General features: G+C 36.6%; 1 protein-coding gene across 12 annotated transcripts in view; it reads left to right on the top strand.

Annotated features, from left to right (window-relative positions):
* The window catches only part of RAPGEF6 (Rap guanine nucleotide exchange factor 6), a 209,555-nt gene that overhangs the window by 148,402 nt on the left and 34,209 nt on the right, over nt 1–26,944 (top strand). For all 12 annotated transcript variants that reach the window (XM_028103455.2, XM_028103454.2, XM_088023257.1 and 9 more), the window contains 5 exons: nt 3,876–4,116; nt 6,304–6,687; nt 14,898–15,109; nt 20,015–20,138; nt 25,957–26,177. In XM_028103455.2, the coding sequence (XP_027959256.1) occupies nt 3,876–4,116; nt 6,304–6,687; nt 14,898–15,109; nt 20,015–20,138; nt 25,957–26,177 (1,182 nt within the window). The remainder of the gene's footprint in view (nt 1–3,875; nt 4,117–6,303; nt 6,688–14,897; nt 15,110–20,014; nt 20,139–25,956; nt 26,178–26,944) is intronic.

Below are 26,944 nucleotides of genomic sequence, written 5' to 3'. Positions count from 1 at the left end.
GTCTGCTTATAGAACTTTTTGCTTACTTTTTCATTTAGTAGCACAAACCTTTTATTTGATTTAATATTTAGTAATTTTTCAGATTCAGTTTTACTAAAGTCTGAGTTATTTTAACTAATTTTTTATTTTAAAGGCACATAAAATTTTTGAAAAATCAAACTGCAGAGAAAGGACAGAATATAAGTCTCCACTCCCTAGAATTAACTATTGTTTATTCATATATCCCTCTAGAAATTTCAGTGCACATAAAATGTGTTTGCCACTCTTCACCCCAAATTATATGCTATACTTTTCTTCTACTTAGCCCATCTCACCTGGCAATATACCTTGAATACTTTCCTGCTTTAGAATGTGTTTGTTCTACCACAGTTTTTTAAACAGCTGGTAACATTTCATTTAATCATTCCTCTTTTGGTGAGTGTTTACAGTGTTGCCTAAATCCCTGTGCTTATCTTTCCATGTTGTATGTTTGCAGTATTGTCAAATACCGAATTTTTGTCAAAGATTTTGTGGAAATTTATTGTCTCCTTTGTTACATATGTACCTATAAAATATCATCTATTTTGTCTCTTGTCCAGCAAAGCTTCAAATATTTACTGTCTGGCCCTTTAGAGAAATAATGTGCTAATCCTTGATCTCTACCATTGCACCACTACCTTGTGTTTTCTTAGTGCAACTTCTTAACCGTATGGATTGTCTTTCCATGAACCTCCACTTACTCTCTCGAATATGAGCAAGTCCCTGAGAGTGGAGACTTTGCCCCATCTCCTTTATTACTGTATCTTCATCACTTGGAACACTGTTGACACATAACAGGCACTCCACAAGTATGTACTTGGCAGTTAAAGTATGAGCAGGAGGCAGTCTTTTGGTTTTGTTTTCATCATCATCTTACTTTAAAAAAGTCCCATCTTTAGTGTATTATTGGGGTCAGTACCTGCATCCTTCAAGTATGTTATTTATTTTATTCAGGAGGATTATAGTTAGCATTCTAGAAATTCTGCTTTGGGTTTAAAGTCTAGATATTGGAGATTCCTTTCCTTAAATTCGTTTACCTGTTATGTAAGATTTTTTTTAATGAAATATGAATCATAAGACTAATAAATGCTCTAGTCCTCCAAGATTCTTTTTAAATGTCTCTTTTCCATAGGGGGTTGGTTATATTGTTACGTGCATTTTAGTTTCATGCCTAAAATTTGAAATGATCATTTTCCCTTGATTCAATTTTATTCTAACCTCATGTCTACCATTCATCTGATCATTTAACATTTGAGTATCTTCCCTGTGTTAAGTATTACTTTTGACATATATGTCCTACTAACAACAAACGTGTTGGTGAAGAACGTATGTTTTATATGTCACAATTTTAAAACAGAAAAAATATTACTGTGACAGTGGTAACAGTGCAAAGAAATGTTTTCCTCCAGTGTTTTTCCAAATCATTTTCCAGATTGGTACTTACCACCTTGACAAATTAATCAGGGTTGAGGTAATAGGGTGCCCTTTGGATAATCCCTTCTATGGATCTATCCTAGAGGTACCCATTCATGATGTCGAGATCCGTCTTATGTGATTATGTAACAGTTAGGCCTTCTCATGGGAAACAAATGGCTTTAACAGAGTATGACTTTTTTCTACACTGTTTAGCAAGATACACAAGTCTGAGTTCCTTCCCAGAAGATGTTAATAGTATTTGGAAATAAAAGAAGAGAAAATGAAATGTGTGCAAATTCCCAGTCTGCCTTTGTGAATAAATTTCTCTGGAGAAATTAATAAAAGGGGTCAGAGCATCTCCCCTTTCCCTCAAGGTTAGCCAGTCCTGCTGGCACACACCTAGTAAACTGATCCAATTCTAGAGCCCCAGACAGCTGAGGCCTATTTTTGTAAAGAGGATAGGGACAGTACAGGTAACAAAAGTTAGTTGTTTGACCTTTTTATATAGAGTTCAAGGGGATATGTTTTCCACTTTGTGTCCACTATCTTCCTCCTGACAAACTGGAATTTCCCTCTGCTTGAAAACATTTTCTAGCCAAGAGTAGAGAAGCATCTCTGATTTGGGTGGATCATAAAACAGTCTAACTTTAAGCCTTGTAGGTTTAGAGACCTGATGTCGTCAGCACCCTAAGGATTGACTCACTGCAAAGAAATAATGAAAAAGAGGCTTGTGGTGACTCAAATATTTGCATACATTAAGAAAGGTCATTTGGTGCATACCTCTTACGAAAGGGACTTGACTGAATATATGATGCCTTCTGCTTCCAACTTGACAGTGAACCTAGAACACTTTAAGACTCTGTTTTCCAGGCATTCCTATATGCTTAGTTGAATCTTCCAGTCTTGGGAGTCTCTCTTTGTGCCATGAGCCTCAGAGTAGTACCTTATTCTATGAAATTATCTTCTGCCATATCTCTTTCATTAATCTTTTCTTTCCTTTAGCCAGCATTGTACTTGAGATGGCTTTGAGACAGATGTGTGATTTTTCTTCATCTCTAAAAGTTAGTAATGTATGTAATGCTAATAAGATAGTGCTAGACAAACCATATATAATTACTTGAGCCACCAAAATCTCCCAATCCAATTATAGTCCTTACCAGGAAACCCCACAAATAATACATTTTTACTAATTTAAGGAAATTGGTAAATATTAGATATTAATATTCAGAATATTTATAATTAATATTAAATATTAGGGGGAAATATACTCTGTGTTCATGCTGTCAAATTTCTTTTTACTTATGTTGAATACTATTAAAAATTAGCCTGGGGTTATCATATTGAACATTGGGAAGTTTTAGCCAATGCAGTGTAACAAAATAAAACAAGGTAGAATGAGGGAGGGAGATATCAATCCTTACTGTGCATATCTTGAATTAGGTTGTGTCTACTAATAGCAGAAATCACTGGATATTTTAAAACTTTCCTGTGTTAAATAATTATAAAAATAGGAAAACATGTGCCGCTGTATAGTAGACTGAGTGTTGGTATCTAGTATAATTCAGTAGGAAAACATAACGAATATCAAAAAATGTTTTTAAAAAGAAGGAATATTAATTGCTCATTAAACCAGTGACTCTCACCAGTAATCAAAGAAATGAAATGTAAGATAATGACATATTTTTAGAGGGAGGAAAAGCATAGGAATTTCAAAATGAAAAAAATTTGTAATGAACAGTTTGATAAGAATGTGATTAAAATTGCTCTCTTTACATTCTAGCATTATAAAATAATACAACCTCTCTGGAGAATATTTTGGCAGTATATTTCAAAAACCTTAAAAATATGCCTGCCCTCCCTCTAACTCAGCAAATCCTCTCTCCCTCTTTCTCCCCTCCCACACCCCCCTCTTCTAGATTTTCTCTGGGGAAATAATCAGATTGCCTGCAAAGGTTTATCTACCAGGGAGGGGGAAAGGGGTATTAGTCATCACTAATATAGAAGATATGCAACCTAAGTGTCTGTCATTAAAGGTTTAGATAATTTAAAAATATAAAATACATATTATGGAGTCCTGTGCCTCTTTTAAAAATTGTTTGGTTGAAGAGTATTTAAGGACATCAAAGTTTATAATAAATAAAATATACTGTGGCTTCCAAATCATAATGTTTATCTTTTTGTGTTTGTTTTTCTATGAACATGTATTAGTATTTTGTCACCTGGAAAGGTAGATGCATTCATTTATCAATAAATGCAACAGTGATTTCTATTAACCTCCTGAAATAGACGGGTATATATCATTGTCCACACTTGATCTTAGCCAAAAGGCCGAGAAGCGATTGGTATATATCATTGTCCAGAGGGATCTTTTTGTTCTAAATTGCTTTTTGAAGAGTTGAATTGTCTTGAAAATAACAAGGCACACTTTTGTTTTTATATAGATATTCCTGATCAAGTTATAAGAGTTTTCAAAGCAGATCAACAAAGTTGCTACATTATCATCAGTAAAGACACTACAGCTAAAGAAGTTGTTTGTCATGCTGTTCATGAATTTGGTTTGACGGGTGCGTCTGACACATATTCTCTCTGTGAAGTTTCTGTTACTCCTGAGGGTGTCATAAAACAGAGAAGACTTCCAGACCAATTCTCCAAATTAGCTGATAGAATTCAGCTCAATGGAAGGTAAATGTGCTTATTAATGAATGTACTTAATTCTAGATTTTTTTATGGTATAATTAACCTGCAACAATGTATTAGTTTCAGGTGTACAGCATGTTTGATAGTTCTGTTACTCCATGCTCAGCATGAAAACTGTAGTCACCATACAGTGTTATTACAGTATTATTGACTGTATTTCCTGTGCTGTAGTTTTCATCTCCAAGAGTTATATAACTGAAAGTTTTTATACCCCTTAGGACCCTTTATCTAGATGTGTTTTTGAAGATTGTGTGTAAAAACATATATTAAGTAGAAACATCATGTCTTAGGGTCACTGAATTTTCTCTAAAATTAAAGCAGGATTTCTCTTTTTTTTCAGCTTTATCTCTGTAATTATGTAAATGGAATCTCAGAGTGTTAGCACTCACAAGGACTACCTGAAAGTGGGAGAAGGAAAGGGAAGACATTTTACTAAAATATTTTAGCCCTCCTGCTAAACAAATTCTTAGAACCACTGGTGTAGTCCAATCCATTTTTTAGAGAGGAAACCAAATGATACATATCTTTATATGTATCTGAGTATGTATGTGTTAAATTACAAATTTGTTTTTAGTATGACTAAAATGTACTCTGGGCAAAAGAGGGCGTAATTTTTACAGTTTTTTTCTAAGCATTTTTCCTACTGTGAATATGCAAGAATGTTTTTAAAAAATTTTTTAAATGTGCTTTGAATATTATTGATCAACTAGAAGATTTTTTCTATAGTACATTTGTTAACTCTGGTGATTTTCTCTGAGAATAACATGTTCTTTTTAGTGAGCCTAAATTCATATATAGAGTTAAGATCCTTAGAAACCTTAAAATGGGGGCGCCTGGGTGGCTCAGTTGGTTAAGCGACTGCCTTCGGCTCAGGTCATGATCCTGGAGTCCTGGGATCGAGTCCTGTATCAGGCTCTCTGCTCAGCAGGGAGTCTGTTTCTCCCTCTGACCCTCCCCCCTCTCATGCTCTCTCTATCTCATTCTCTCTCAAATAAATAAATAAAATCTTAAAAAAAAAACCTTGAAATGACTACTCCTCATGGTTACTGGTAAGAGAGAATGGATTAACTCTGCGTTGCTATTTAGCTATACATAGTGCTTAAGAGCATAGACCCCGGAGCCAGAGTGCTCAGCAGTCTGGGTGAGTCCCAGCTCTCGCTGTGTGACCAGAGTGAGTTCTTTGGTTTCTCTCTGTTTGACTTTTCTCTTTAAAAAAATGGGGATGATAATAATAGAACCTACCACATAGGAATGTTGTAAGAATGAATGAGTTAGCCCACCCTATAAGTGTTAGATATAATTTTATTAACTAGTGTAATGGGTCTCAACACATTTATAGTGTTCTTTTAGGCATGTGAACAGTATGTACACAGAAGAAAACAAGGTATAGTTGCTTGATAATCAAAAATAGATGGACACAAACTTCGGCTGGGATCAAGTTGAATATTAGAAAAAAATGAACTGAAAGCCACAGAGGACAAACATGTTACCTTTTTTGTCCCCAGCACCAGCCCTATACAAGATATTTCCCAGCTGCGAAACTTGTCCTTAACTTTTAAATGTTAAAGAATTGTTGGTGTAAAAATAAGAAAATGAAGGTCTCTTTTATGGTTGCTGATCAGTGCCATTTGCTGGAATGAAGTTTTGTATTTAACAAGGGAGAACCCATTAGTGGAGAGGTTTTTCCTCTCCTTTACCGGTTTTATTCTTCTTTGCTTCTCTTGGGAATTCATAAATGAAGAAAATGAGTGTAAGAACAACTTCTGAATAGAAGTGTAAATAGTCTTGATTCAGATGTTCATGCTGTCCATAAACAAATACTGATACAATATCTACTATGCATCACCTTCCTTCCTGTAAGCCTCTTAGAGCCTTTATCCTCAAGAACACACACAGTTGTTGACTCATTATGTGAGTAGTTTAATAAAATGTTTAAGTTCACAGCATTATCAACATTATTTTTACTCTTTAAAGTAATAGATGTAAAATGGTGGAATAACAGGATAACTTCTTTAAAGCCTTTCATTTACAATGTTAATTTTCCATTTCAACTTTAAATGAATATTATGTTTTTGACAAAATGTTATTAACCATATAATGACATTTTGACAACGGTCATAAAGTGCTCTTTAAAATGTGAAATGACTTATAAAAACAATTTCTTTCTTTTAGGTATTATTTAAAAAATAACATGGAAACAGAAACCTTATGTTCAGATGAAGATGCTCAAGAACTAGTTAAGGAAAGCCAACTCTCCATGCTGCAGCTCAGTACCATTGAGGTGGCCACTCAGCTGTCAATGAGGGACTTTGATTTGTTTCGTAATATTGAGCCTACTGAATACATTGATGACCTTTTTAAGTTAGATTCCAAAACAGGAAATACTCATTTAAAAGAGTTTGAGGACATTGTTAACCAGGAAACATTCTGGGTTGCCTCAGAGATTTTAACTGAATCGAATCAGCTGAAACGAATGAAGATTATTAAGCATTTTATTAAAATTGCACTTCATTGTCGAGAATGTAAGAACTTCAATTCCATGTTTGCAATAATAAGGTAAGTTTATATAAATATTTGTGTATAGTTTAGACATGAAGCTGATTTTTTGCGTAGGTGTTAAGTGACTAGAAAAAAAGTCCAATTAATAGACTTTTAAAGTATTGTTAGATTTAATATATTTTCCATTCTGGTGATAGTGGCTTCTTCACTTTCTGTTTCTGCCATCTTTCATTTAAACGTTTCTTTTGCTGAATAGGGTTGATTGCCTTCCCATTTTTCTTCCTTTCTCCCCCTTTAATGGATTATACCCTCTTTGGATGTATGGCCAACAGGTGGTTTTTATCATCAGACTTCTATACTGTGCATCACTGTGATTTGGCACTGAAAAATCACAGTCTGGTATCAGTGCTCCAACCTGAAATTGCTATTTTGAAACAATAGCAACAACAACAAATAATAATAATAATAATGGCAGCCATTTGGTGAGTACTGATTTGTTTAACCGACACTGCACAAGGTATTGCTGGATGTGTTGTTGCTCAAGCACAATAGGCTGTAGAATTAGAATTATAAAAATTCACAGTCTATAAGTCCAGGAAGTGTGGGTGGTTACATGTCCTGGGACTCTTCCTTCCCCCCACTCACTATGATTGGCTAGATTGGCTAACCTAGGTAATGTATTTTCTGATCCTCCCCTAGTATAGTGCTGATCAGTAAAGGGATTCCTCTTAAAGGAAGTCTAATTTTAAAGGTGGAGGGTAGTTGTAGTTTTGTCCATTTATAAGACCACTTGTATATATAGCAGCATAATTACATCTTAATCCCATCTATGTATGCCCCCCACAGAATTTAATTACGACTTGTTCTAGACTCACATGAGGTAGAATTGGAATCTTTATAATCATAAATCTGTCATGGTAATAAGAAACTCCTTTATGAAGGTAACTAGTGGGTGCACTTGAAGTAGACGCTTTAGAAGGAGTTCTTGTTTGTGTGGTTTTTGTTTGTTTGATTTTAGGAGTATTGAACAGAGATGAGCATTAACCTTTAGAACAGCTGCACCTGTGTCTGAGTCCTGACTCTCCAGTGTAGTAGCAGTGTGTCAGTAGAAAATTGAAGACCTTTTTCTTTCATCTATAAAATGCAGGAATCACGCCACCTACTTCACTGTTTTTAACAGCTGAGTCTAGAACAAGGGAACAAAGATGCCATTGATAAACACTTGGAAGGCTAGAAATTGAAACTGTGTAGGAAGGATAAAGTTAGAGGATTTGAAAGTTACAGGCTCAGTTTTGGAGTAGTCTGTGAAAAAAAACCTGATTGACGAGATCTTTGTGTAAAAAGAGAGTGTAAAAAATAAATGGTAGAGGTTTAAGAGCCATAACCAGCGACCATCCTGAGTATAGGGGTAAAGAAGAGAGTCAAGCCAAAGAGGGGACAAATAAAAGATATAATAGAACAGCACAGTTACAATTGTGTCATTAAAGCCAAGGAAAGTGATTTGAAAGAAGGGAATATGGGTATCTGATTAAAGGTTTGTTTTGGTTTATTTATTTATCTTAAAAAAATTTATGTATTTGAGAGAGAGCTCAGAAGCAGGGGGGGAAGGGTAGAGGGAGAAGCAGACTCCCCACCAAGCAAGAAAACCTGATGTGGGACTCGATCCCAGGACCCTGGGATCATGACCCAAGCCGAAGGCAGACGCTTAACAGACTGAGCCACCCAGGTGCCCCAGGTTTGTTTTGTTTTAAAGAACATTTTATTATACACATTACACATATTCAGTAGTTCCTCTAAAATTAATTGCTTTGTTTTCTCATATTTTGAAGTATATCAAAGACTGTAACTACATATAAAGTTATATATAACTTTACATATAACATACTTTACAGCAGAGGTGACAAAAGTGAATCAGTCAGTTCTGCCTGGAATTAGGTAGTAATATTTATTTGAGTTATTTTTCTTAGTCTAGCTAAAGGTTTGTCAATTTTGTTAATCATTTCGAAAAACCACTTCTCAGTTTCATCTTTTTTATTTTTCTGGCCTCTATTTGATACCTTTCTGCTCTGATCTTTGTTATTTCCTTCCTTTTCCTAACTTTGGGCTGAGTTTCTTCTTTTGCTAGTTCTTTGATGTGAAAAGCTGGGTAATTTCTCTTAATAAAGAAAATTATTACTAAAATTCTGTCTTGGAAATAGTTTTTGCAGCATCCCATAGGTTTTGTTATGTTGTGTATCCATTTTCGTTTGTGAGAGATAGTTTTTTCCCTTTTGATTTTTTTTTTTTTGACCCATTGGTTGTTCAAGGAGTGTTGTTTAATTTCTATTTGTAGATTTTCCCATTTCCTCTTGTTACTTCCTAGTTTCACACCAGTGTGGTCAGAAAAAAATACTTGACATGATTTCAGTCTTACATTTTCCAAGACTTTTGTGGTTTATTTTATAATCTCTCCTGGAGAATGTTCCATTTATGCTTGAGAAGAGTGTGTATTCTGCTAATGGGGAAAGGACTGTCATGTATATATTTCTTAGGACCATTTGGTCTAAAGTATGGTTCAAGTCCATTTATTGATTTTCTGTCTAGGTAATTTATCCATTGCTGAAAGTAGTGTATTGCAGTCCCCTACTGATGCATTGTTGTCTGTTTCTTCAGCTCTGTTACTGTTTGCTTAATATGGTTATGTGCTGAAATGTTGGGCACATGTATATTCATGATTTTTAATGTTTTCTTGATGAGTTGACCCTTTATCATTATATAACGACCTCCTTTGTCTTTTGTTACCATTTTTGGCTTAAAGTGCATTTTGTCTGATATAAATCTAGCTTCCCCTACTCTCTCCTGGTTTCTGTTTGCGTGGATTATTTTTTCCATCCTTTCACTTTGAGCTTATATGTGTCCTTTAAGCTGAAGTGAGTCTTCTGTAGGCAGCATGTAGTTGGGTCTTGTTTTTTAATTCATCCACCTATTCTGTGCCTTTTGATGGGAGAAGACAATCCATTTACATTTAGACTGATTATTTGTAAGAACTTTTATTCCTGCCCCATTCCTGGTTTCTGACTGTTTTTTAGTTTCCTTGTTTCATTTTTACTTTCTTGTGTTTTTGTGAATTGATGGTCATCTGTGCTGAAATGCTCTGATTCCCTTTTCTTTGTATTTTGTGAGTCTACTGTAGGTATTTGCTTTGAGGTTACCATGAGCCTTACATGAAACGTAACTATTTCATGCTGATACCAATTTTAGTTACATGCAAAACTCTACCCTTTTACTCCCTGCCTTTTATGTTTTCAGGGTCAGAATTTGTCTTTTTATATTGTGTATTCCTTAACAAATGATAGTAGCTGTTGTCATTTTGTTGTCCTTTAAGCTTTTATTCTCTGGTTAAGTGGTTAAGGCACCATCATACTATACTATTGACAGTTATCTGAATTTGGGGTGCCTGGGTGGCTCAGTCGGTTAAGCGTCTGCCTTCAGCTCATGTCTTGATCCCAGGGTCCTGGGATAGAGCTGCACGTCAGGCTCCCTGCTTAGCGGGGAGTCTCTTTCTCCCTCTCCCTCTGCCGCTGCCCCACCTTGTGCTCTCTCTCTCTCTCTGTGTCAAATAAATTAATAAATTTTTTTAAAAGTTATCTGAATTTAACTATGTATTTAACTTTATCACGATGTGTATTTTTATATGTTTTCTTTCTTTAATATCATTTCATTTCAGTTCAAAGAACTCCTTTGAGTGTTTCTTGTAAGCCAGGTGTAATGGTGATAAATTCCCTCAGCTTTTGTTTTCCTGGAAGGTCCTTCATTTCTTCATTTCTCAGGATAACTGCCGAATAGTGTCCTTCGTTGACAATTTTTTTCTTTCAGCATTTTGAATATATCATTCTGTTCTCTCCTGGCCTGTAAGTTTTCTGCCAAGAAAATCTGCTGACAGCCTAATGGATGTTCTTTTGTGGGTTTTCATCTTTTTTTTCTTTTGCTGCCTTTAGAATTTTCTTTGTCTTTAATTTTTGACAGTTCTATTAACAGTAAGTCTTGGAGAAAGTTGTTTTGAATTGAAGTAATGGGGTTAATCAGTTAGCTTCATAAACTTCAATGTCCAGATCTCTTTCTAGGCTTGGAAAGTTCTCAGCCATATTTCTTTAAATAGGCTTTCTGCCTCCTTCTGTGTCTCTTCCCCTTGTGGAATTCCAGTAGTTCGGATATTTGGGGTTTTTGGTGCTTCCATGGACCATATAGCTTCTTTCACTCCTGTTCATTCCACCCCCTCCCCCCCCGCCAAACTGGGTTACTTCAAAGTTCCTATTCTTTCTCTCACTGATTCTCTGTTCTTTCATCTACTCTGATGTTGATGGTCTCTGTGACATTTTATTTTATTTTGTTCATTGAAATCTTTAGTTCCAAAATATCCGTAAGGTTCTTTTTTGTGATTTCTGTATCTTTGTTGAATTTCTCATTTTGATCATGTATCATTTTCCTGTTTTCATTGAATTATCTTTCTGAATTTTCTTGTAGCTCATTGAATTTCATTAAAACAGCTATTTTGAATTCTTTATCAGGTAAATTGTAGATCTCCATGTCTTCAGGTTTGGTCACTAGAGGATTATTGTGAACTTTGGTGATGTCATGGTTCCCTGATTTGTTTTTGTTTTTGTTTTTCTCATTTGAAGTAGCAGTCACCCTCTCCCAGTTTTTACTAGCAGTCTTTAGAGTGAGTGGGGCAGGGGCGGGGGGAGAAACTTTAGCAGTCTTGCTATCTAAGACTTTCTTGGATATTGCATGGATAAACCTGCTCCATGCTTTTTTTTTTTTTTTTAAGATTTTATTTGACACAGAAAGTGTGTGCACACAAGCAGGGGGAGCTGCCAGCAGAGGCAGAGGGAGAAGCAAGCTCCCTGCCCCACACAGGGCTTGACCCCAGGACCCTGGGATCATGACCTGAGCCAAAGGCAGACGCTTAACAGACTGAGCCACCCAGGCGCCCCTCCCTCTTGTGAGAGGATTCTAAAGCTTATCTTCTCTGTATCCTCCAATATACTCTGTCATCTGCTGATGGATCTCTTCTGTTTTCCTGAAGGTGGTGCTACAGTTCAAGTTTGTGGTTTCTCCTTTGCCCACAGACTCTATCCATTTTCTGTGTTCCTTCTTTACCAGAGCTTGTTCTCAGGACCTTGGACAAGGAGCCAGCAGCAGAGTGGAAGAGGGATGTGGGGGTATGCGTTGGGTGCATGGTGCAGTGCAGGTGCCAGTGGGTCATTTGGGGGTATCTTCAGGTGAGAGATGAGATGTTCCCTGTGGCTCCTGGTCTGACTCCTGTTGGAGTCCAGAAGCAGTCAGCAGGATCTGCATTCCTTTAATGTCCTCCAGGAATCTTACATGCTACTCTCCAGTTCTGCTCCCTCTCCCCTGTCATGGAGCTTCCACTTTAATGGATGTTCTGGATCTGAATGATACAAGAGTGAAGTTAGTGTCTTTGATAGCATCCTACACAATTAGGGAAACCAGGCATGTACTTACCAGTTCTTCTCCCCTGTAGGAGAAATCACCAGCTGTCTAGTTTAGCTTTCAACTGTGCTGCCTTTGGGGAGACGTGATGCCAGCAAAATCAAACTGTTTACCTATTTAAGTGCATCCAAACCCTATTTTGTTGTCCTTTTGTTTTGTTTTGTTTTACTCCAACTGAGTGCTAGAACTTTTCTTCTGGAAATCTGGACTTCGCAAATGCTCTCTTTTCTTTAGGTGACTAAGTCCTTGTTCTGCAGGCATTCCCAGATCACAGTCAATAGGGGTAAGAACCACTTCACAGTCTCCTGTAGGTTCCAGAACCAGTACCGAAGTTATCTGCCTAGACCCAGTATACTTAGAGGCAAGGCTTTTCTCCCCCCCATGCCCCTTGGCATATGGTGTTGGGTCCCACAGCTTCCACAGAGGCATTGTTGTTCATGGATAGATGCCAGATTTGTGTTGTTGGGATGGGGGGGTGAGTAAAACGAGATGTCTTGGGCTGCCATGATGCCAACATCACTCTAATCAAATCTTGGTTGAAATTTGTCATCTAGTCATTTCATGAAGAAGGTCTTGTGGAAATTCTCTTTGCTGAATATATTCAAAATGTCTGTTTTTGTCTGGGAACTTCAGTGACACTTTAGCTTTAAAATTCTTGTCTCATGGGTTATTTCTTGGTAACTTCCTAGACATTGGCTCCATAACTAGCATTTTATGTAGCTGCAAGTTTCTGAGATTATTCCCCATACCCTGTCTTTGTCTCTGAAGTCATTGACCTTTATATCTGTGTTTCTACATCTCTTCAGTTCTATATCTAGCTCTCTAGAACTGTGGTGCCTATTCACTCTGTAGATTGATTTGTTTCTGTAGTTTTCTCAAGTTCTACCTCTGAATAGTTTTTCAGTTCTATTGTTTTTCCTTCTTCAAGGATACCAGTTATTGAACTTTTTTTATCTCCTTTGTCTTTCATATCCATTATTTTCTCTCTAATCCTTTTTAGCTCTATCCATTTCCGTTGACTGCTTTTGTTAATCCTCCCCTCGACATCACTTGCACCAGGCTGTAGCAGTGTCTTTTTCTTTTTTTTCTTTTGTAGGTTCCAAGGTAGCCTTCATTTCTGTGTTGGTTTTGTATTCCATTTCTTTTCTGAACTTTACTAGTTAAGTTCTTTTTATCAACTTCTCTTACCGTATTTTCCTTAAGCTCTTTATATCACTCCATTAAGCTCTTTATTTATATTACTAATTCATTTGAAATCATGGCTAGGTCATTAATTAGTCCCAGTTTTTATTTGATTGGTGGCAGCATTTTTCTTTGTGTTCTTCGTTTTTCCTTGTAGCAGCTTATTATAGATTCTGTGTTTATTTTTTTCTTTTTGAATGACATGAGTTTTCCTGTACCAAGTATTTGCAGGAGGTTCATTTGAGAAAGGATCTAGGGCATTATTCCAGGCTAGCAGGAATTGAGCTTGAATGTGAATTGTTTACCCCTTATTTCTTTCCACCACATGGAGATTGGCAGTTTTAGTGCTGCGTACCGCTCAGAGTTTCTACCTTCTATCGGGTCTGTTAAACTGCTTCTCATCAAGATATTGTATCACCCTGTGTACTTTCTCTGGCACTCCTTGGTAAAGAACATGGTCCAGCCCCCGCCTAATTCTCTCAGCCTGTAGATTGCTTTGTTATTTCAAATAGGGGTTTGGTGTCCTTGCCTTCAGGGTGAGTTGCCTGCTTTGGAGAACTTGACCAGCTTTCGTTGAGACTTTCAGCTACAGACATTCTTTTCCAGCATTTGCCATTCTCCTATTTGATCTTGACTATTTTGGGGGCAACCTTTTAATGTGTTTAGGAGTTACATATATCTCTTAGTTGAACTGGAGGTGAAATTTGTATTTCTGTTACTCATGTGGTCATTTGGGATGATTTCTGCGAGGCAAAGGGAACAAAGATATCTTGACTTCACACCTTAAAATCAGAAGTCAAGAGAACATTTTAAGTACAATGGTGTCCCTAAAAGTCAGGTGGCTAAGTATAAAAGAAGGATTAACTGGTAAGAAAATTGAGGCATTATATATGCACTACTCATTTGGCAGCCTACCTGGGGGGGTGGGTGGTAGAATAGACAAAAAAGGATAGGGAGGAGCTGCAGCCTAATGGGCATGTATGTTTTTCAAGCTCAGCTATTTGAGTTTAAAATCCTGTAGAAAGAAGACAGTGAATATATGGAGGCCTTGGGGGAACAGGATTAGAACCTAGAGATAGGGAAGTATTTGAATCAGGGATATGAAAAATCAAAATCTCAGGAAGAGAAGTCTGCCTCAGCCCTAGAACTTGCCTCAATTATTACAGCATTTGTGTTCGGCATTACTTAAACCTCTTTCAAATAGATAATGTCTCCATAAAGTTATTTCTAAGTACAACAAACAAAAACATTGTGATATTTGAAGGGTTTTTTTTATTTACATTAAATGTCTCTTTTATGGAAATACTATGTTTGTCTCATACATGCAAGCTGTAAAAGGCTACAGGTATACAGGCAAGTAATATATATATATATATATATAGTTCTCTGAAAGCAGTTTTCCTTATTGTCAGATCAAAGAGTCCCTTTTATTTTTTTTTTTCATGGTTCTGCTCTGTTCGTTTCAACACATTAAAAATCTGTCCCTACTTATTTTAGTTTTATTATAGGAATTTGGTGTATACGCTTTGTTGCCCTGAGTCTTCTCTCTCTTCCAAGTCCCTTATTAATGTTTTTATTCTCAACTTTGGCAGTGGCTTGAACCTGGCATCTGTAGCACGACTCAGAGGTACTTGGGAAAAATTACCAAGCAAGTATGAGAAACACCTCCAAGATCTACAAGACCTTTTTGATCCATCTAGAAACATGGCAAAATATAGAAATATTCTTAGTAGTCAAAGCATGCAGCCTCCAATTATTCCACTCTTCCCTGTTGTCAAGAAAGATATGACATTTCTACATGAAGGTATTTAAAAGTTATTTGAAAATTAGCATGTTTAGCTTCAACTATTTTGACAGAATTCTGATTTATTATATTTAATATATTGTTCAGCCTTTTATGTCACTAAAGCTTTACCTAATTATAAATGCAGCAACTTTTATAATTCAAAACCCACATTATTGACAAAAACAAATTTAGGTGTTTACCCTGTGCATTCAAACATAGATTTCACTTACACCCAGATCAGACTGTTTGATCATATTTGTTATCTTGTTTAGTAACATTTTTCCTTCCAACTTTATTTTTAAATTAATAACTCACAGAAAACTGCCTAAAACCAGTGAAAAATGAATTATGGTAGAGCAAACACCCACGTAACCAACACCCTGGCCGAAACCAAAATGCCCCTTCCTAATTACCACCCTCATTCTCTTCCCCGAAAGTAATGACTGTCCTGACTCCTAATACTGGGGTTTAGTTTTATCTGTTGTTGAATGGAATTACAGAGTGTATGTCTTGGTTTAGTTTTGGTTTTTGACTTACATTAGTCAACATTAGATTTGTGAGATTTTTTCCATGTTTTTGACTATAGCTGCACTTGACTTTCAAAACTAGTGTTCTCTTACTTGAATGCAGTACAGTGGATTTTTCCATTGTCCTGATAAGTATTCGATAGTTTTCCACTGTTCACCTATTATGAATAATGCTGCCTTGAGTATTCATATCATTCAAGGTGGCATTTATGGATCTGATACTCATATAATCAACTTTAGAAAAGAGTTGGCATTATGTACGTAAGTGCAACACTGCCAGTGTTATTAGAGTTCATTGTTCCTCATCAACACCTGGTAAATTCAGTCTTCTTATTTTTACCCAGTTCAGTAGTGGTGTGGTTTAATTTGCATTTCCCTAATTACTAATGAGATTGAGCACCCTTTTATATATTTACGTGGGTTTTTTTGCTCAATTATCAGTTCAGGTTTCTTGTGTACTCTCTTTATCAGGTTGTCTGTTTTGTTTAATATATTTTTAAGTATTTCTTATAAATCCTGGGTATAATATGACTTACCTTTTGAGTCTCTTAAGGTTATCTTTTGATGAACAGCACATTCTTAGCTTTAAAAGCCTAATTTAGTGATCTTTTACCATGTTTTATCTACAATCTTCCTGAATTAATTTTTGTGTGTGGTATTCTAGTAAAGTAACTTACTATATACTATTTCACTATTTTTCTCATGTTACACTGGGCATTATAATTGGTATTAGGTTAATATTCATCAGTACTTTTCGGTGTATCGGACAATGCAAAGAACTTAGATTATTTAAATTCCATTTATTCATATCCCAGTTTATATGCAGTTGTTGTCATGCCTTGAACTCCCATATGATACTATCATCTAGTAAGGTCAGTATTTAGATGATGTTGTTACTGTTCTTATTCCTTTCTGCATTTCAACGCTTCCATGTGGTTGGGGTTTTTTTCCTTGCTAGAACACTATTATTTACTTAAGTGCCAGTCTGCTGCTGATGAAATATCTTAATTTCGTTTATCTCAAAATGTCTTTACTTTATATTCATTTTTTTTTTTAAAGATTGTATTTATTTGATAGAGACAGCGAGAGAGGGAACACAAGCAGGGGGGGTGGGAGAGGGAGAAGCAGGCTTCCCGCCGAGCAGGGAGCCCGATGCGGGGCTCGATCCCAGGACCCTGGGATCATGACCTGAGCCGAAGGCAGACGCTTAACAACTGAGCCACCCAGGCGCCACTTCATATTCATTTTTAAGGCATAATTTTGGTTGGCATTTGTCTTCTTTGAACATTTTAAGAGACTATTCCATTGTGTCCTGGCTTTCATTGTTGATATTGAGACATCAGTTGTCAGTCTTACTTGCTGTGCCAGTGACTGTATTTTGCGCTTTTCCCAAAAGCTGCCTTATAATTTTCTCTTTGTCTCTTTTTTCCTCTAGTTTGGCTATGGTGTAACTAGGTGTGGCATTTTGGGTTTTGATTGTTTTAATCCTGATTTGTTTGTAAGATGTCTTGAAAACTGTGTTTTGATATTTTTCATGAGTTCTGAAAATTCTCATTCATTTTATCTTCAAATTTTTTACCTTTCCTCTTCGAACCTCTACTGTAGGGATTTTAATTTCACCTTTGTTAGACCTGATGACTTCCTCGTGTTGTCTCATACCCTCTTTTCTCTGTTTCTCACCTTTTTGTCTTACCAGGCTTCATTCTGGATATTTTCTTCCAATTTATCAGTTCTTTCTTCAACTATGTGTTTTTTACCATTAAATACATCAGTGAGTTCCTACTTCCAGTTCTTGTGTTATGTGAGTTTTTTTTTTTTTTCCCCCTTTTTGGTCAGGTTTATAATTTACATTTTTTTTTATCTTTATTATGTTCTCTGCCAAAGTTCTCAGTGTTTTCTGTATCTTTGCACATATTCAACTTGGTTATTTTAAAGTCTGTGTCTAATAACTCCATCCTTTGTGGGTCCCTTTCTGTTGTCTTTTTCTCCACCTGCATTTAATTTATGTTGTCTCTTCTCCTGATAGCCCTGGTTATTTTTGGTCAGATGTATGTTGTGTAGAAAAAATTACAGAAATAATCTGAGATTTCGGATGATGTCCCATTCCTCCAGAGAAATTAAAGCTTGTTTTTGCCAGACAGATAGGTGTGCTAGCAGTCCACAATCACCTTAATCCATTTTCACATCTTGAGATAATTTAACACTGAACTTGTATCCTAGTCACATTTAGTTCATCCTTAATCCCAGAATAGCCCTTCAGGATCCCAATCCAAAACATTGGCGGTTTACCAGGACTTAAGTTATTTTATTCTAACCTCATAAAATCAGGGTGGTACTACTTAGTTTTTTAGGCTCATCATCTGCCTTTTCTGAATCAATAATGCCCCTAGGATCAAGCACTGGGAAATAGTAAACCTTCCCCAGATCTTCATTCCTCTTCTGAATCTTCACTGCCTCAATAGCTTTTTGATGCCCTAAAATAACTGCTTTTCTGTTTTTGCTCAAATTTTCTAATTATTCTCAGCAGAAGGGTTGTTGTAATTACCTAATCTTACTGCCCCCTCTTTCATTATCACTCCTTTTTCATAAGGAAATACTATGGTAGACTTTAAATATATTTTTCTGACTTGCTCCCTCAAAACAGGTTTATGTGACTTGAAAGTATTTTTGGTGATTATTTTGTTTCCACTTCACATGTTGAAGCCCTGAACAACTCATATATCTTCAATGTATAGGTTCTGTTTACTATGAGGAGGGAGAACGTGCTGTGTTTCAGACCCAGTAGGTTCTCAAACTTGTCTTTAGGGACTTGGGAGTTCCACAGAGGCATCTCAGGGGCTACCACAGTAGATAAGTGTGGTCACACTAACTATTCAAGGCAGGCATGAAAAAGAAACACTACTATAGACAATCACATACGTTTTTTTGCCTTGTAGTCTGAACTTAGCCATCAGATGGGCTAAGTTTGGTTTCATACCTGCTCTCTTCAAAGAAAAGTAGACCATTTTGAAAGTGTGTGAATTTTTCCTCAGAGTCCAATTATCAGAATAGAAATAAAAATTATGGAACTTTTAGGCAAGCAAATTTGTGTCGGTTGATGAAAGTAAGAATTGTAAATTCACATTTTGGAAAAAGAAGGTGAATGGCAGGCTAGAAAGTATTTCCTCTGTAAGCCAGCCACCTCTTAATTTTAACTAATATTTGTGATTCGGGAACACATATTTACTCTTCCTTAATCCCTCCACTAGAACTGTCCCTTTTTTAAAGAAGAGTCATAAGTTTTCAGGGGATATCTTTTACTTGTTAAATGTTGACAACTCATTTAACAATTTTTAAAAGTATTTTAAGTCAAAGAAAACTTACTGTATTAATTAAGCCCATAGGTCACTCTTTATGACCCCTGGCTAAAACCTAAGTTTTCAGGTGCTATACCCTGCTACCTGAAAGGGCAGATGCAGGTACCTGCCTGAGAGTGAGCTGAGCATCTACAGAGAAGATTTAAGGAGGTGCACATTTTACAGGTGTGCCTGTAATAACACCTTGAAATTGGTTTCAGAAGCTATGTAGCTTATTCGTAATCATTGCTCCCATTGGAATAGAATTCCTTCCAGTAGCTCATTACCTGAGAGCAGAGTTGAATCGTATATATACGCTTCTTTTTTTTTTTTTAAGATTTTATTTATTTATTTGACACAGAGAGAGAGAGAGATAGGGAGAGTAGGAACACAAGCAGGGGGAGTGGGAGAGGGAGAAGCAGGCCTCCCACCAAGCAGGGAGCCCGATACGGGGCTCAACTCCAGGACCCTGGGATCATGACCTGAGCCGAAGGCAGACGCCCAATGACTGAGCCACCCAGGTGCCCCTGTATATACGCTTCTTAAAAATAGAAGTGGCGGGGCACCTGGGTGGCTCAGTCGGTTGATGGTCCGACTCTTGATTTCAGCTCAGGTCATGATCTTAAGGTTGTGGGATCCAGCCCCGAGTCAGGCTCAGTGCTGGGCATGGAGCCTGCTTGAGATTCTCTCTCTCCCTCTGCCCCTTCCACTCCCCCACCCTTAAAACAAAACAAAAAACAAAACGGAAGTGGCAGTTTGATAAAGAAGGTTCTTTTTTTTTTTTTAAAGATTTATTTGACAGAGACACAGCGAGAGAGGGAACACAAGCAGAGGGAGTGGGAGAGGGAGAAGCAGGCTTCCTGCTGAGCAGGGAGCCTGATGCGGGGCTCGATCCCAGGACCCTGGGATCATGACCTGAGCCGAAGGCAGATGCTTAATGACTGAGCCACCCAGGCGCCCCGATAAGGTTCTGATTTGTGCTCCCAAGAAAAACTTGACTTCTGCTACCTTTATATAGGTATTTTAATGTTGAGAACCAAAGAATTGCTTTTATTTCATAGGGAATGACTCCAAAGTAGATGGTTTAGTGAATTTTGAGAAGCTAAGAATGATTGCCAAGGAAATCCGGCAAGTTGTTCGAATGACTTCTGCTAACATGGACCCAGCTATGATGTTTCGACAGAGGTATGGCATTGAAGTGTGTAAAAGTGTTAGAGTGGCATCAAGTGATACAGCAAAAATATTTATCATTTATTAACCATCTCCCATTTGTTATACACTGTATGACATGCTTTACACAGGTCAGTCACAAGTTATCATTTGTCATGGTACCCCTTAAAGGTAGGTGGTGTGGGGTTTCCTTTTACATTTGAAAAAAACTGATGCTCAGAGCATTTAGGTAACTTGACCAGTATTATGTACTTTGCTGAGATTTGAACCCTGGTTCTGTATTACTTTTTTGAGTATGTGGATAATTCTGTATTGTTATTGTTACATTCAATAACTAATAGAAGAAAATTGCTGACCCTTACTGAAGTTATCACAGAGGATGGATGCTTTTATCTGGTTTTCAACCTAATTTGTAAAGTATTAGTCTGCACATGTCTTTTATTTTTACTGAATATTTTTAAGTTCTGTTTCTCTTTAAGTCATACTTTATTCTTTTAAAATATATTCTTTTCCTCAAGCCATAGTACTACTGTTTATTTAAGTACTTTAACAGAATTTAGAAAGCACACATTTAAGCATGTTCCATCATTAATAGAAATGGAAGATGTTATTTGTATTCCATATTCACTTCTAAGAATGCTTTTTTTAAAATTTATTTTTAATAAAGTCTTTCTCAGACTGTATAAAACTTACAGAAAGCATGTTGTCAGGCTGTTCTCAGTAATTTTTATAATTTTCAGGGTAAATAGATACTGGGGTTTTAATCTAGGTGACTTATTTTCTTCCAGGCCTATGTGTATAGCTTCAGTACATAAGACTTTTCAAAATGGAATATCAACAAAGGCAGGCATCTCTCTTTTGGCTTAAAAAAAATGGTCTATGAAGGAAATAAAAACACTTGTTTCTTTAAAAATCAGAGGTGGAGTTTTTGTAACTAAAGAATCAGTGTGTGTTTGGGTAGGTTTTTTGTTTTGTCTTATTTCAATTACTGTTGAAGGAGTCTGTTTTTGTAAGGAATTGATCCAGTGGTTGCTGTAGTGTAGAGATCTTCAGAGTACGGCCGGAGGGTTGTGTCACCTGTCCTCTTCAGTAGCCATCCCACTCTGCCCTTAAGAAACACTACCTGTAATGAGATACAGTGTTGCTCAACAATTTGGAAGCAGAAAACAGTTAAGAACCAGGGACCAAAGCAAACCTGGAGGAGGGTTTGTTGTTTGTTTGTTTCTTTAAGTTTTTGCTTTTGTTGCATGTTTCTGTCCAGTGGTCCCACCGCTCCCTGTTGTCTTATGTGGACCTCCATTTTTATGTTAGCAGCCTTGTTCCTGAGACATAATGAATTTGTGCCCCTACCAGACCAGTAAATAATTAGTACCAGCTGTGCTTCAAAAAAGAGCAAAGGAGGAAAAACCTAAGGAGGAAATTAGTGAACTTGGCTGTTCTATGTGGAATGGCCTGGGTTAAGTAGAATATAGTGTAGGGGAAAAGGAAACACTTATAATTAGATTGGACAAATAGAAATGGACTGAATTTTCCTGAATCCGTTTTCTTTGTCAGCCAGTACTGAAATGTACTCTTTCTTTAAGCAAATAATTGTCCATTTTGTGGTGTATATTATCTAGTGTGGACAAAGTAACCTCTTTTATTCTAACAGTAATCAGTTTGCTGACTGAAAAACAGAGTCTTGGGCCACCTGCAGCTGGAGCTTAGTGGGTGCAGGCCTGGCACACTGAGGCCGGTGGGGAGCAAAAATAAATAAAAATAAACAATCTTTATTTGGTCTAATTGGAGTATAAGGATATGCAGTATTTTATTCTGATGCTATAGTTTTACTTAAGCTTTAAGTCGATTTGCTGGTCAGCATTTCTTGTAAAGTGCCTTGTCAGAAATTTCTGCCATTAGAAATGACATAAATCTTTATGTTCCTTGTAATTTCATCCTGTCACTTAAATGAGTGGCCCAAAACCTTTGAAAAAAATATTCAGAAATTCTCTTCCTTAATTTAAGGTTTCCTTCCCTAAAAAACTTTAAATTCACAATTTATAGAAAGTACATGTTTTTTCTTAAGTTTCTTATTACATAAGCGTATGATAAGGATTCAATATTAGAAATATAATTAGCCTAAAAAAATATTTTAAAGAATATTGTGGGTTTGTTGGCCTTCGGTACATATCATAATTCATTTTACCCCTCTGCATTCCATTAAAGTCATTTTACTGTTAACTACCGTTTTTTTCTTGGTAAAATTTTTCTGTTCTATTCTGTCTCCATAGTTTCTCTGACTCTCAACTGTTGTCTTTTTTCTGTGCTTTCCTATTCAAACCCATGCTTCAATGTTTGTGGCTCTTGCTTACAGGAAGAAGAGGTGGCGGAGTCTGGGGTAAGTGTAGAGATGAATGCAACTGAAATGAAGATTGTACGACTCTTAACATATACTGCATCCTGTTCATTAATGCACGCACATAAAATAGCATGCGTTCTATTAACCCTGTCAACCTACATTCCTGACAAATGCCTTCTGCTAACAAGGTGAAAGTAGTGATAGAACTAGCTTCCCCCCCCCCCTACTTTTCTTTGCCATTGTTGATGTCCCATAAGTCCCTTACAGATTTTAATTTAGCAGGGTCAGTTAAATGATGATGATAGTACATATTTGGTGTGTGCTTGCTATGTGCCATATATTGTTCTAAGCACTTTAAATGAATTACTGAATTCTCCATCCACCCTGTGAGATAAATACTGTTATTCCCATGATGCAGATGGGGAAGATAGACTGGTCTAAATTCTTAGAGCTCACTAATAGTGGATTGAGACCCAGGTAGTCTAATTCCAGAGTCCACGCCATTTTCTTATTCTCAAATGCCATATTTTGGGGTGCCTGGCTGGTTCAGTCAGTAGAGCATGTGACTCTTGATCTCACGGTCAGAGTTCAAGCCCCACATTGGATGTGGAGCCTACTTTTAAAAGTTTCTCTAAATGCCATATTTTATTTTTTAAAAAATGCAATAAAAATGAAGTTTGTTTATAAAAGGTCATGTTACAATTAGTTTTCCAGAAAGAGGCAGCCCTTATCCAAACTATACTATAAAATTCAGTTAGTAGTAAATAAGTGAAATAGAAGATGATTTTAATTCATCAGAGCCACTAATACCATGAGACATAATATAACATTTTTAATAAGAGATTCCCTTTTCTCTCTTAAAACTGTAATACAACCAGGGGTGCCTAGCCAGCTCAGTCTGTAGAATATGCAACTCTTGATCTTGGAGTCGTGACTTCAAGCCCAAGTTGGGAGTAGAGTTGACTTTAAAAAAAAAAGCAAAAAAAAAAAAAAAAAACCCCAATACAATCAGAAACTGCCACCTTTTTTTGTTCAGGTATGTTCAGATCTCTGCTTTTACATTGATATCTATTTAGAATCATAGAATGTTTAGGACCTTATAAATCATCTATGTAGCCCTTTCATTTTTAGATGAAGAAAGAGTTGGTTTTTGTGAATGAAGAGTTTTGTTATTTTAAGACTATAGTGAATCATGAAGTTAGTTGCTCTTATTACATGACAGAAAGATTTTTTGTGAGCCACTTAACTTGAACTAGAGTCTTGTCTTATTTGTGATCTTATTTTCTGTTGAAGTTTGGTGAACTTGAATTTCCTTCTACGTTCTCCCTTCTCTTTGTGTTTCTCATGTGTTTTCTTCTGTATTCCACATTTATGTCTTGGTCTTTTCTGGTTCTTCTCACCGAAAATAGAAATTGGTTCCTGGCATTATTATTAGGAAGAAGAATATTGGTCAGTACATCCTAGTGGGAATTTGGGGTGTTGAATGACTTAAGTAACATATTCATTGTTCAGTTTTAGGGTTGCATTGTATGATGCTTTTGCAGATGCTAAGTATTTCTATTCTTACATCATGGTGGTTTTTGTTTTGGAAGGAGTTTAGAAGACATTTTATTGTCATTTATTACAGTGTTATTAGTTATTAGAATTTTGTGTGTCCTAGATTTGTAGACACCATTTTTTTATACCAGCAAAGGAAAACTTATTAAAATATTCGTATTAAAATTTGCTCCTAAAAGTTGGCCCTCGATGTTACTGCATTTATTTGAACCTAAGACATCTTCAGTTGTTGGACACACCATTATTTGATGTACCACTAAGAAAAATTACTTCACTGCCTTCTTACCGCTGAATATTTTTTACTTTGTTTATTAAAAGAGCTCTTATGTAAACTTAGATACGTATTTTTATCACATAACACCCTTTTGCATCCATTAAAAGAAAAATGTGAGCAAATGAAATTGGTTTATTTACATCTCAGACTTCTTTGTATTTAGAATATGAGTCTTCTGAGTGACTAGTTTGTGGGAGTTTTTTTTACCCTGCACAGTATTCTCTTTTGTGCCATCAAGTGTGTTGGTAATGCATTATTTCTTAAGCCATTAAAGAAGTAAAAGCTGCTGGTGCTGGACTTTTGGCTTGGGCTTGCAGATACTTAGAGCTAGCCTCCTTTTGACTGCTGCTTTGGGAATGTTGTTGAACTTGTCAGATTCATTCCCTTATAATCATTTGGTTACTGGAGATTGAAAGCGTAATTCACTAATGTCATTGGATTTTCTTCCCAACCATTCTGCAAGTTTTGAAGTTTCTGTGTGTGAAACTAGTGATAACCTTGTCACAGTTTCTGCCTGACCTGTAGCAATCAAAAGTTGATTTCAAACGTAAGGCACATTCTATTCCAAAGATCTTAAAATAGTGAAAGAAAAAAATACTATAACACTTAAAAATTTGTTTCACTTAATTTACCAAGAAAACATTAGGATTCTAGTGTCTTGTTTTAAATAGTATGTGAGCACTGAAGAACAAATTGTTCTATGGTTGTGGTCTATTTAGAATATTTGGGGATTAAAATGAGGGTAATTTAGAAAACCCATAGATAGCTTTATTATTTTGGAATAAAAATCATTTAAGAACCTTGCATTTCTAGCCTCATTAGAAAGGACAAATAGCATTGCATTTCCTGTTTTCCATTGGTTCTTGATGTGGTCATTCTAGAGTGAGGTTTACCAAAAAGAGGAGAGTTGGGAGAAGCGTTAGCTTGTTTGAATTGTAATTTCTGCCTGGCTTGCAGTTCCATCACAGAGGCATTGCAAGGAAAGGTCCCAAGTCCCAGATAGTCAGTCCTAGATCCACATATTGCTTAATCCATTCGTGTGTGAATGGAAGATTGAGTAGCTTTCTATTGTACTTCTGGTCTCTAACTATATTGAATTGAGTTATAAATGCTTATTTTTCCTATTGGTTGTTCTTTTCGAATTTTGGCCAAGATCCGCTTACTGGTAAAATTGGCTAGCATACTCAGAGTGGGCCTGCTATAGACAGGAATGGTGATGGCTGTGGTATGCTCAAAGCAGCACAAACAAGCAGAGCTGCTCTTGAAGCTCCTGGTGCAGAGATCTGGCTGAGGATGCACTTGTGACACATGCTCTTGCCATATCTTCAGAGTGCGGATGGCCTCTGAGCCAGTTTACTTGTCATAGTTTTGCCGTGGGTTGCATAGGCACAAACAGATCTGATGGAATTCATTGCTTTGGGTGGGGAAAGGGGAGATTGTTATCTTATTCTTTTGAATTCTACACTTTGCGGAACTTTGCGGAATCTTAAAACTCAGAACATAGCCATGTGTGCCATATTACTTTGCATTAATGCTCTTCATCTTTTAACTCATTTGCATCAGCATGCAATAGCATTAACAGAACAAAATTCTTTTAATCTTCAGTCTGCCATGTGTAATTCTTATCTTTACTGCCGCTCATTGTGATCTCCATCTCCCTACAGGTCACTGAGTCAAGGCAGCACAAACTCGAACATGCTGGATGTTCAAGGAGGTGCACACAAAAAAAGGGCACGTCGCAGCTCTCTACTTAATGCCAAGAAGCTATACGAGGATGCCCAGATGGCAAGAAAAGTGAAGCAGTATCTTTCCAGTCTGGATGTAGACACAGATGAGGAAAAGTTTCAGATGATGTCATTGCAGTGGGAACCTGCCTATGGTACCTGTACGTACAAGATTTCACTTAATGTAAAAGAGAACAGAATAGAAGTTTATTTCTCTAGAGTTAAGCTGAAGTCCCATGAAAATTAACTTTCACTCACAAAAGATTTCTGATATACCCCAAGCATCAAGTGATCTCTTAACCAGATACTGAATACCATCCATTCTTAATGATTACCCTGTGCAGGAAATTGAGAGATAAAGAGTTCTTCTTTAAAAAATCATTATAAAGTCTTCTTACAAGAACTGGAACATTATAGAGGAGCCCTTCTGTTTGAGAACATTTTTACCTTCACCACTAAATGAAGAATAAAAATAAGTGAAATTTTTACCTTCTTTAAATCTCACAGATAATATAACTTACCAACTAGAAAATCCAAGAAATTTAATTAAAACCCTTAGGGAGGGTCGCCTGGGTGGCTCAGTCAGTTAAGCACCTGCCTTTGGCTCAGGTCATGAACCCAGGGTCCTGGGATTGAGCCCCGTGTCGGGCTCCCTGCTCATTGGGGAGCCTGCTTCTCTCTCTCCTGCTCCCCCTGCTTGTGTGTGTGTGTGCTATCCCTCCCTCCCTCCCTCCCTCTCTCTCTTTCTCTCTCTCAAATAAATAAAATCTTTTTAAAAAAAAAAAACCCTCAGAGATCATAGGTGTCAGTAACTAAGGTAAAACAAGGAAAGTCAGGCGCATTCTAATATTGATGTGATGGAGAAAAGAAGAGCCTATTCTCAGTTTTTTTTTTTTTTTAAGTTACGTGCAGGTTTCCCCCACTATTC

Source organism: Eumetopias jubatus, unplaced genomic scaffold (genome assembly GCF_037043125.1).
Source record: "Eumetopias jubatus isolate StellerSeaLion01/CBP00866 unplaced genomic scaffold, mEumJub1_p1.0 scaffold_5, whole genome shotgun sequence".
NCBI classification, from domain to species: Eukaryota; Metazoa; Chordata; class Mammalia; order Carnivora; family Otariidae; genus Eumetopias; species Eumetopias jubatus.
This window is presented reverse-complemented; position numbering and strand designations above follow the sequence as displayed.